Source organism: Marmota flaviventris, chromosome 6 (genome assembly GCF_047511675.1).
Source record: "Marmota flaviventris isolate mMarFla1 chromosome 6, mMarFla1.hap1, whole genome shotgun sequence".
Lineage (NCBI taxonomy): Eukaryota > Metazoa > Chordata > Mammalia > Rodentia > Sciuridae > Marmota > Marmota flaviventris.
In genome coordinates this window covers 124,891,958-124,902,780 of record NC_092503.1, presented here as the reverse complement: position 1 = coordinate 124,902,780, position 10,823 = coordinate 124,891,958, and the positions used below count along the sequence as shown (strand labels likewise).

Genomic DNA, 10,823 nt, shown 5'->3' with positions numbered 1-10,823 from the left:
ATACATACTCTCTCATTCTCTTTTCTGTATCTCTCTCGCTGACACTCACCTTTAGAATTCAGTCACCACATCATGAAGAATCCCCAGGCCACACAGAAAGCCACGTGTAAAGGTTCCAGCCCACAGCCCCAGTCCAATTCTCTGCTGAGCCAAAACCCACCTTTCCACATTGAAGGAACTTTCACATGACTCCAGTTCCCAGTCTTCAAACCTTCTAGCCACTGTGGAGTAAGTAGCCTGTCTCAATTTCTGACCCAGAAATTTTTTGTTGTTTAAGTGACTTTGGGTAATAGGTTACACAGCAATTGATAATAATGCACAGTTTAAACACTGATTTTTTTTTTTTTTCTTATTAGCTGTATGACACTGCACAGGATTCTTTCTTTCCCAGGCCACAGTCTCCTTGCCATCTATTGAGCATAACAACCCCCTCCCGCCAGGGTTGTCCTGAGCACTAGAGCTAATGACAGAGATGCCCAGTGTTCCTGGTTGGTCTCTTACACTATCTCAGTTTTTTATTTGTTCATCTTCACTGGTCATCATCCCATCTTGGGAACATGTGTCCCATGCAAACCATCTTGTTCACTTCTCTGCTTCAGTGCCTAAAAATGCACCCACCACAGCATCTTGCCCAATCAACACCTGTTGATGGATGGAAAAGACAATGAAAATCACACAAGAGCAAAGTGTTCATGAAATGCTCCCTAGTGAGGCATAGTAATGCATGCCTACGGCCCCAGGGGCTCAGGAGGCAGAGGCAGAGGCAGGAGGATCTCAAGTTAAAGCCCGTCTCAATAACTTAGTGAGACCCTGTCTCAAAATAAAAATTTAAAAATAGGCTGGAGATATGGCTCTGTGGTTAAGTGCCCCTGGGTTCAATCCCCAATACAAGAAAGAAAGAAAGAAATGCTCTCTATACACAACAGGAACTAGGGCAGGGAGGCAAGAGACCAACACAGAGGAGAGCAGAGAATACCAAGTCCTGGCATGCAATCAGGAGTCTGGGATGTTTTCAAGTCAGAAAGAGACCTGATGCCAAAGGGGGAGTCCTACCCTGAAGCAGTGCAGGCGATGCAGAGCCTGCCTCAAGACAAGAATGAGGGAAGCAACTAATGCCTGAACTACAAAGCAGTGGCCTCACTGCCCAGCAACTCATCCCCTCACACCTTTTGCATCAGGCACCTCTGCCAGTTCTACTATTTGGCTTTGTTTCTGCCCTCCTGCTAGCAAAGAGTATCTGGTTCACCCTAAGCCACAGAAGAACAACTGACCCTTTATTTATAATTTACACCCCATCTAAGTGCAATGCAAGTTTGAAGTGGTAATTTGGATCTTTTAGGTTCTACCCAGGCCTGATACATAGCTCCTGCTGCTGTTTCTAAAGCCAACTGTTCATTTTCACACTGCAGGTTTCTCTACCCCATAGACTTCTTCCCCTTTCCTCGAGAATATTCCACTGTGGGAAGAAAGGAAACTCAAATTAACTCCAACTGATCTGAGGTGGATAATCACAGTGAAAGGTTTTTCAAATACTGACCTAAGATTTAAACTACCCATAAACAGGACAACGAAATGACAGGGTCCAATCACCCTTACAGCTCTTGTGCAAAAAAGTGAGATGAAAATCAATGCCCAAGTGAAAAGGAAAAGTTATCTCCAAAAGGACACAAAGACTTATAAAGTTCCAGGCAATTTTTTTTTCTCCCTTGGCCATTTAAAATTTTTTTTTTTTCATTTTGATTGCAAATTCTTCCCAAGATGCTCAGACTTCCTTAAACAAAGATGTATAAGGTTGGAAGCACTCAGGCCAAATCATCCAAAACCTTTGAGCAGTCATCATTCTTTTGTTCTAACTTCCTGGGAAGGAAGAGTGCTCACATCTGTTCAGCCACCTGCTCCAGGCTCCCAATACATACCCACACTGTCAGGGAATCCATGAAACAGTAGTGACAGAGGTTAGCATTTACCCAACATATAGCATGGGCCTGAATGCATAATTAACCTAGTCCTTGCATCCACCATATGAAAAAATATATGGCTGTAGTTACTATTCTATCTTCACAAATGAGGGCATGAAGAATAAAGATAAAGGATTTTTTTTTTTTTAACATATAGTGGGATCTGATACCCTAGCAGTCTGATTCCAGAGCCCACACTTTTAACCAATAATGTCATCTTTCACTAATCTCATCCTTAATCATGTCCTACTTTGCCCTGCTAAGTCCTTAGTGGATCAATAAAACACCTCTTTCCACCCCTTTGCTTCAAAGCCTTTTCATTAACTTGGAGCTCTCTGAGCCTCCGTCCTTGGATGGGAGCCGGCTCTGTTCACAGTACAGAGGGTGAGGTGCTGAGTCACACTGTTCACTGGTTTATTGAGATTCAGGAAGATCCTTCCCGGAGAGACACCACAGTGTGAAAGGGGCGCCACCTCCCGCCCCATAGGTCCATCTGTCCATCCAACAGTCAGAGGTACCTTCCATGGTCGGAATTCTCTTCATCTATTCACTGGAAACAGTTCCCCAAACCTGCCCCCATTTTTTTTTTTTTTTTTTTAGCTTCCACAAAAAAATAAAAAAAAATTAAAGGGAGCAAAAAATCATCCTTGAGAGGATGATTGTGTGTGCAGATTTGAGGGTGGTGCAGGAGTGAATACCAAGGAGGGAGGGGGAAGTATGAGTGGAAACTGAACATGACAAGCAGACAGTGAGGATGGCCCTAGCAAACACGGATTGGAGGAAAGTGCATAATAATGTGCAGGGAGGTTACATATGGCTCTGCTGGAAGAATACTGTGGTCTTAAGGTGCAAAGGGAAGGTATAAGGGTACATTGAGGGTAGGTACACAGGGAAAATATAGATAAACATGAATGTGTGCAAGTAGAAAGACAAAGTTTAGCATGCTAGACAAATGGAACATCCTACCCAGACCCACTTGAGGCAAACCCATGACCACAAGAGGAGGACACATAGCTGTGACTGCAGCATGACAAAGCACATGGGTCAAGCACACGTGCACAGGAGCACCAGTGGCACAAGCAAGAGAAGAGCAGATGCATAAGAATGAGCACACATAGAGTAGAGGCAAATAGCATTCAAGCTCTGGGGGAAAAGAATGAATCCCCAAAAGAAGCAAAATTTAAAAGGAAAACATGGGAACATGTGGAAGGGCAAGTAGGATTGAGAGGAAGGGAATTATGATGGAGAAGCCCCTGCTGGGGTGGAAAGAGCACTAGTGGGGAGAGACCCCTGCTGACAGAAGCAGAGAGAGCATAGCACAAACAGGATAGGAGCTGCAGGGTTGCCGTGGTAACTGGACACAGGGCTGTCATGGAAGACAAAGATGTAGTGAGGCTGCTGAAGAGTCATGACTGAGTAGCTTCAAGTGAGGCACAAACTAAATTATAAAATAGTGATATAAAATTATATCAATGAATAAGATAAAAAGATCTATTTCCCAGAGTATTTGAAGACTCAAATAACCCCAGGACTCACAGAGGGACATGAATTTACAAGAGATGGAACTGACAGCATGTTCTTTCCAACTGAGGATAGGGGTCCCCTGCTTCCTACCCAGTCCCCCACCCTCTCCCCTCTTCCTTTCCCTCCCCTACTGGCCTGTCCTCCCTGATACCCCTTCACTTGTAAAGCAAATGGACTCGACTCCCATCACAGCTAAGACGGTCAGGGGGCTCTGGGGGTCCCCTAGGTAGGCCCCCAGAGGGATCTGGGGGTGTTGGGGGATGGCGCCGGGAGCGGAGCTGCTGCCGAGACTGGAGCTGATGGCGCAGTTCAGAGACTCGCTCCTCTTTCTGGAGGAAGAAACACAATTGGGAGAGCAGGAAAAGGGGAGGTCGTGAAGCAGGGGAAGGGAAAGTGAAGAGTGGGTGGGGGATAGAATAAATTGAAAGAAAAAAATTAAAATGTGGAATCAAAAAAAGAACATAACAGGAGCACCAACAAAAGAAAAGAGATCAGGAAAATGAGATTAAAACAAAAGGAGAAAATGGAAAAGAGAAGAGTCAGTACACAGAGGCTCTAATAAAACACATGGATATTTATGTAAACCCAGTTGGAATATCTCCCTCTTTGGCACTGAACTAACCCCTAACTGCAGCTTGGGGCACAGTGGACACTGTGGACACCTGCCCAGACCTCCTTTGCTATGGGCACATTTAACACCCAGCTGTGAGTATTGGCTGCTAATGGTTCACAGCTGCTTCCCGCTGACAGCCACCCCTTGCCTCAGAAGTGTCAAGTCAACAATGCAGCTCCCACTCCACCTGATCAGATAAACACTAGATTTTAGCTAAGACAGACTATTGCTCAATCCTGTTCCCTTCCCTTTCCTGCTCCACTCACTCATTCCCTTGCAGGGTTTCTGAGACCCTCCCTCCATAAAGCATGAACACTTGAACCTACATATCAGGCTCTACTTCAGACAACCAGACCTAAGTTAAAGTCCTTCTGGACCCTGGCCATCATCCACATACCTCAGCAATGATCTTTTCCAGTTCACGGTTTTCCTTCTCCAATAAGCGGGACTTCTCCTCCTCATTGTTGTTGGTAGATGACCCTGTCTTCATGGTGTCCTGTGCCTCAGACTGCCATTCCCCTCGGGTGATAAGCCTGCGCATCTGAGGGCAAATGTTTGGGCATGGGATGGCGGAGCAGGGGCTGTGTCAGTGATCAGAGGGTGGTGGGTAGGAGTAGGAAGGAATGAACAAAAGAGGAACAAGCTAGACCCAATACAAGGGAAGGAGTGGGAGGAGGGTGCAGGGAAGGGCAGGGAACAGAGTCCTGGGAAGAAAGGATATAAGGGGCATGGGACTAGAGAGGGAGGAGAAGAGTCAGAAAATCACCTTGGGCACAAAGAGCACAACCAGAGTAATATAGGAAGAGAACACGATGGCAAGAGAAGCGAAGGCAAAGGCTGCATCCTGTTGGCTGGACAGAATCATGGTGACGGGGGCAGTGATGAGGCACAGGACCTGAGGATCAGAACATATTTAAAGAGACTCAGATCTGCAGGCTCAGATGTGATCTACTAGAGTCTTCTTCCCTCAGGAAGGATCCTATGAGGATGAGATCCTGGTGAATTTTCCATAAATCCAGAATCATTCTCAACTCTAGATTAACAAAAATGCCAAAGCACAGTGGTGCATGCCTGTAATCCTAGCAACTCCAGAGACTGAGGCAGGAGAATTACATGTTTAAGGCCAGTCTCAGCAACTCAGCAAGACACTGTCTCAAAATTAAAAAAAATAAAGAAAAAGGGTTGGGGATGTGGCTCCATGGTAAAAAGCACCCCTGGGTTAAATCCCCAGATCCAAAAAAGAAAAAAAGAAAATTAAAGTTAAAATTTTAAAAATGCCAAATAAACTGCGCCAAACAAGTCCTCAACTCTAGGTTAACCCCTCTCCCCAAGCAGAAACTCCCAGGATCTCTCTGCACCCATTCAGTCAGCCCCTGGGGACTCCTGGGAGGAATAGTGTACTCAGATTTCATCCCACGAAACACAGACAAGCAATTTAACATCTCTGCTTGTTTCCTCACCTATATATCTATTTCACTGGGTAGATGCAAAAAAATTAATGATATAATATCTATACTTAGCTTTGTAAATCAGACATAAGCAAACTTTTCAACACCTCCACACAGTGATACCAGAAATGGTGCCTGATTCTCCCTAGGCCACCACATCTCAGTTGCCATCCATGATCATCATACAGGATCAATGCCAGGTATCCAGGGAGCTTACCGCCACATTGTAGATGGCCATGCCAACAGCCCTGTGATCGTTGATCTTCTCAGTGGACACGCTCTTGGTTTCATAAGCCAAAAAGATTCCCAGCAGCAGCAGCAACCCCTTGTAACCATAGAAAATACCTAGGATAGCAGGAAAGGGTCACCTGGGCATCAAGGACCTTCATGCTACTCACTCAATCTTTGTCCTCTCTCTTTGCCCATCACTCACTAATGCTCCTTCTTGGAGCCTCTCAATGGAAAGGGAGATCTCCTCTCCAGTCTAGCTCCTCTGACCTAGCAAGCACTCCCTGTGATGAATGGACACATTTCACACCAGAAAATGGTGCTCATCAATATCTGTCAGTCAGGCAAAAGCCTGATTGGCCAGCAGGAAATGGGCCAGATTAGGCCATATATAACGTCTCACCCCTTTCTCTCCAGGGGGGAAGATGGCTTTCCAGGCTAAGGGCATATTTACCAAGTGTGGTTACAGATCAAAGAAATGTTAATAAGGCCAAAGGGAGCCTAAATCCATGCATGACCTCACAATCCTGGTCTTACTTGAAGAAGGTGACCAAATACAGATGGGGGTCAAGCCAGGGGATGGGGTTATCTCCACTGATAAAGAACAGAAGTTCTTCTTAATCCCTGCTTTGTATCCTAAGCTCTTCATAGCAAAGACCAACTCTCCACTATTCTCAAAAAAGATTAGCACAATAACAAAGAGAAGAACAGTAAAATTGGTTGACAAGCTCTCTGTCTCTTCTCCCAAAGACACTTTTCCTTTCAAACCTAATGTCCTTGCCCATTCCTCCTGCTTCTGCTGCAATTTGCCCTCCTCTCCTCCACATTCACACACCAAGCCATGTATTCATCTTCTTGGAGCTGCAGTGCTCCAGCTGGGGCAGAATAGAGACGTCAATGTCTTCCTTCGGTTCCTCCTTGGCAAAAGTCTAGGGGAGAAAAGGGACCACAAGGAAGATGGATGGTTGCCCTCCTCCCCTACACTCTCCATGTGTAGCTTTGTCCCTCAAGAATACACACAACCTTGGGGACACTGACAGACAGGGGCTCAGCCTCCTGACCCCAATACCTCCTCTCAAGTGGTACCTCAATGGTCCGGTGCAAGGGGTCCACGATCTGCCAGATGGCAAGAGTAAGGATATCCATGCCCACCAGCAGGCCCACTGTGGCATACAGCTTCCAGGGCTCCAGAGTCTGAGCAAACATTCAGAGAAGGCAGGTCAGGAGAAATTCTCTAAGCCCCTAGAGCCAAGGAGCAAAGGCTGGAGACTGAGAAGCAGCTCACCTTCCTCCACTCCTTCTTTTCCTCCTTCTTTGTGAAGACTGTATGGACCCACCAAATCTTGGTGAACATGGAGCCATAGCCCAGACTAAAACCCAGGCCTAGGAGCCAGAGGCGGGCCTAGAAAGGGAGAGAGGGCTCAGACAGAAGGGGGCAGGATAGGAGGTAGGGCTTTGGTGAGGATGTTCAGGGCTGTAGGAGGGAGTGTGGGCAGTGAGCAGATGACAAAGCAGGCAGGACGCAGTCACCAAGTAATGAGGTGTGTGGGGAAAAGAGCACAGGGCAGGTCTCCCTACTTCCTACCATCCCTCTCATCCATCTTATAACTTCTCCACAACCAGAGCAATTTTACTAAAATTACTTGATTATTCCCCAATGCCTACAGGTGACAGCCTAAACACCTTCAGATGTGACAAGAACCCTTCACAACATGATCCCATCCACCTGTCCAGACTCATCTCCCAGGCCCTCACCTACTGCATGCTCTAGCCACAATGACCTACTAGTGCTCTCCTATCTACTCTCTTTTATATCTTTGCTGGTCACATGACATTCTCTGTTCCTGCAATAACCTTCCTTTATTTCTCCAGCAGGGAAATCTCATGCAGGCTTCAATACACAAAGGCCACCACCTTCATGAAGCCCACCCAGCTACTCTGACTGTAAGCTGCTTCCCTTCTTTGCTCCCACAGCACATTCTGCAGATCCCAATTCCTGTACCTCTCCTACTGCACTGCAGCTAGTTATCTCCCTTTCTGGCTGCACTCTGATTCTACTGGGAACAGATAATTCCTGATGAACTGCATACATGTGAGTGCAGATGCCATGTGCATAGTACGTGATCAGTTCAGGAAAGGGAGCAGAGGAAAGCAAGAGTACGGATAGGCAGAATCAGGGGGAAGCGTGGGTGTTTCCTGCAGCATAATAGAGAACCACTCAAATATCATTGTTGAAGCCAGCCTTTTCCCACAGCCTCAGAATCTTTCATATACTTAAAGTCCCAGAGGCCCTCCTTCCTGTGTGATGGCACCCCTTCCCCCACCAGCTCTCTTAGCTGACAACTTAGACTCTGCCTTCATTTTTCTAAACCCCAACAAAGGCTCCCACAGGAAGCCCACAGTTCTGGTACTCAGCCCCCACACCACAGACGAGCCACAATTCTTCTTTGTGCAGACCCCCTTCCTTGGTCCTCAGTACCTCCCTCCTCCTGGTACTAGCAAGTGAACTGCAGAATGGAAAAGGTCTAGAGGCCCAGAGAGAAGGGACAGAGCCAGACAGAGACCAGAGGGGTGATGATAGGAGGAAGCAACAGGGACAAGAGTCAGGGAAAGATAAGAAGAAGGAAAGGCAGGGAAGTATACATGGTGGAAGGTGCTCCTGAGAGGGGTGGGAAACCACATTCTGCAAGGTATATGCCCTCCTCACCTGACAGACAAAAGGGAACTGGTTTCTTCCGATGTGGTAACCATCCAGACCAAGGGGAAAGACAGCAGCTAACGCCAGTGAGCAGCCCACGGCAGTCAGATTGTTCAGGTTGGGCTGGGAGTTCTGGATATAACTAGGGCAGAGGCGGAGAGGGTGGGAGAGGAAGAGAGCAGAATTACCCCTCTTCTCCAAGGAAGCTCAGCCCTCCAAATGTCATGCAATAGCATGACCTCAACTCCAGGGCTGTAGGACTACTAAAAGAAAGGTGGCAGTCTTGAGAGACAATGAGCTGGCTCATGGGGCTGAAGATGGAGCTGTAGAGGGCTCCCCTAGCACAGGCCCTCTCAGAAATACAATCTATTGCTCTAGAGCCCAACATTGTGTTACCTAGCCCCAGAGGGGTTTGTTTTGTTTCCTTTCTTCCAGTTGGCTGCTTTGGATCAAGGGTGGGGGTTATACCTGGATCCCCCTCTTGCAATCTCAGTAAGTCCAAATGGAACCTTCTATAACAGATGGTTTTAGGAATAATAAACTCAGGTTTTAGTGTCACTCCCTCTAAGGAGCATGATCGCTACCTTGGAGAGGCAGACAGGACAAGGATCATGGGAAAAGAGAAACTTACCGGACATGGGAGTTATAGATGTTAAAGGACAGACAGACCACAGCAAGGACAATGCCCAGGCTGGAGAGAACGGAGACGGAGATAAAGAGTTTCTGTGACAGGAAGCGGAATGTCTTGATGACCAGGGTCTGGTCAGCTGGAGGGGACCCTCCTGCATGCACAGGGAGGAAAAGGGTAAAGAGGAGATAATGGAAAGGGGTGAAGGACAAGGATGCCGGCAGAGGACTTAAGGCCCTCATACTCTGCACAGGTGTGACTGGCAGAATGAATGCTCACAGACACTGGGGCCCTTGGGGAGCAACCGAAATAAATGAGAAAGATATAGTGAATGCTGGGGCATTTCACCAAAGTTGTAGAGTCTTGTTTTGTTATGATTTGTTCTTCCTGCTTCTCTGTTTTTCTTGCAGCAAACAGCAAAGGAAAATGGGAGAGGAAAGAAGGGGCTAGCTAGCTGAGAAATAAACTTATGAGGTCTCTTATCACCAAATCAAAAGCTGCAAAAGACAATTACTCAGTGAGAAAGCTAAAAGGGCCTCAAATATCTAATGTGGCCTTCTAACCTTAGGCAAAACAAACAAAAAGAAACTAGTCTGAAATCTTAACCCTGGCAGAATGATATTCCCTAAAGTGTTTTTCAGTTATTATTAAGGGGAAGTTCAAATTTGTCAGAGTTCACCAAAAAAGCTAATTGCAATTTGCTTAATTAAAAAAAAAAAAACTAATTTAGGCCATGCAGCATTTATGGCAGTACAGAACACTGTCCTAAATTCAAATTTTATTAAAAGAAAAAAAAAAAAAAAATGAACTCTAGCAGTGCTGGGAACAAGTAGGTTTTGTTGGGCAGGGCCAGGTAGCAGCTGCTACCTTCAACAGGTACTAACCCCCTTTCTTTTAGCAGTAGGTCCTTCCTTTTGCCCACCTCCAGGATCTTTCAATTTCTTATCATTTAGCCCACTAAGTACACTATCAATAATTGCTCACTTTCCCCTTTTTTAAAAGTACATTGTAGCAGATGACAATGATCTGAGGTTTTGTGTCCTCTTCTATAGTTTAAGTAATGTTTTCCTGACAGAGACAATGAGACAGCTCTAGGCTTAAAGTAGCTGGTTCAGATATATCAAGGCACCAGGACATCTGGAAACCAAATGGAGTTTCCATTTCCCACCCCCTGCCCGCCCCCTGCCTCTAATCCCCAGTTTCCCCAGCAGTGTGCTATTAAAAATAGTACTACCCACCTCCTAGTCCCTCTCCAAATACACCAATCTCCTCTCCCCTCTTGGAGGTTATATTTGCTCTCTCTTAATCCCTGCCTGTGGCCCCTTTCCCTGCCACATTTCAACCCTATGGAACCTACCACCCCACCCTCATTCAAATGCATGACCATTCTCCTCAATTATTCAGAGGGATTAAAAGAAAATATATAGGAGAGCACTTACCAATCCACTTATCTGTTTTGGACCAGGAAAGATCATCCTTGGTGCTGTCATAGTAGCCAATCTTTTTGTAGCTCCCACCTAACAAGAGGAGTGGCCATTGATAGGTAAAAAGCCATGCTGGGTATTGCCAACTTACCACACTCCTAAAGCTGCTTTTCTTGACTGCATGTGACACTATCTTTATCTAAGCAACTAAAGGACACCTGGAAGGACACAGAAGTTGCTTGAAACAATCTCACTTACAAGCAGTATAGGAGCTGGGGTTGTAGCTCAGCGGTAGAGCGCTT

General features: G+C 46.2%; 1 protein-coding gene across 5 annotated transcripts in view; it reads right to left on the bottom strand.

Moving 5' to 3' along the window:
• Positions 1-317: 317 nt before the first annotated feature.
• The window catches only part of Gabbr1 (gamma-aminobutyric acid type B receptor subunit 1), a 29,991-nt gene continuing 19,485 nt past the window's right edge, over positions 318-10,823 (bottom strand). For 4 of the 5 annotated variants that reach the window (XM_027922094.2, XM_027922095.2, XM_027922097.2 and 1 more), the window contains 10 exons: positions 10,537-10,614; positions 9,101-9,251; positions 8,479-8,611; positions 7,057-7,173; positions 6,858-6,965; positions 6,607-6,700; positions 5,761-5,888; positions 4,862-4,990; positions 4,493-4,636; positions 2,359-3,811 (listed from right to left, as the gene is read on the bottom strand). In XM_027922094.2, the coding sequence (XP_027777895.2) occupies positions 3,638-3,811; positions 4,493-4,636; positions 4,862-4,990; positions 5,761-5,888; positions 6,607-6,700; positions 6,858-6,965; positions 7,057-7,173; positions 8,479-8,611; positions 9,101-9,251; positions 10,537-10,614 (1,256 nt within the window). In that variant the 3' untranslated portion in view covers positions 2,359-3,637. Of the gene's footprint in view, positions 643-2,358; positions 3,812-4,492; positions 4,637-4,861; positions 4,991-5,760; positions 5,889-6,606; positions 6,701-6,857; positions 6,966-7,056; positions 7,174-8,478; positions 8,612-9,100; positions 9,252-10,536; positions 10,615-10,823 lie in introns of those variants that run through there. The other variant, XM_027922096.2, reaches the window with a different exon arrangement.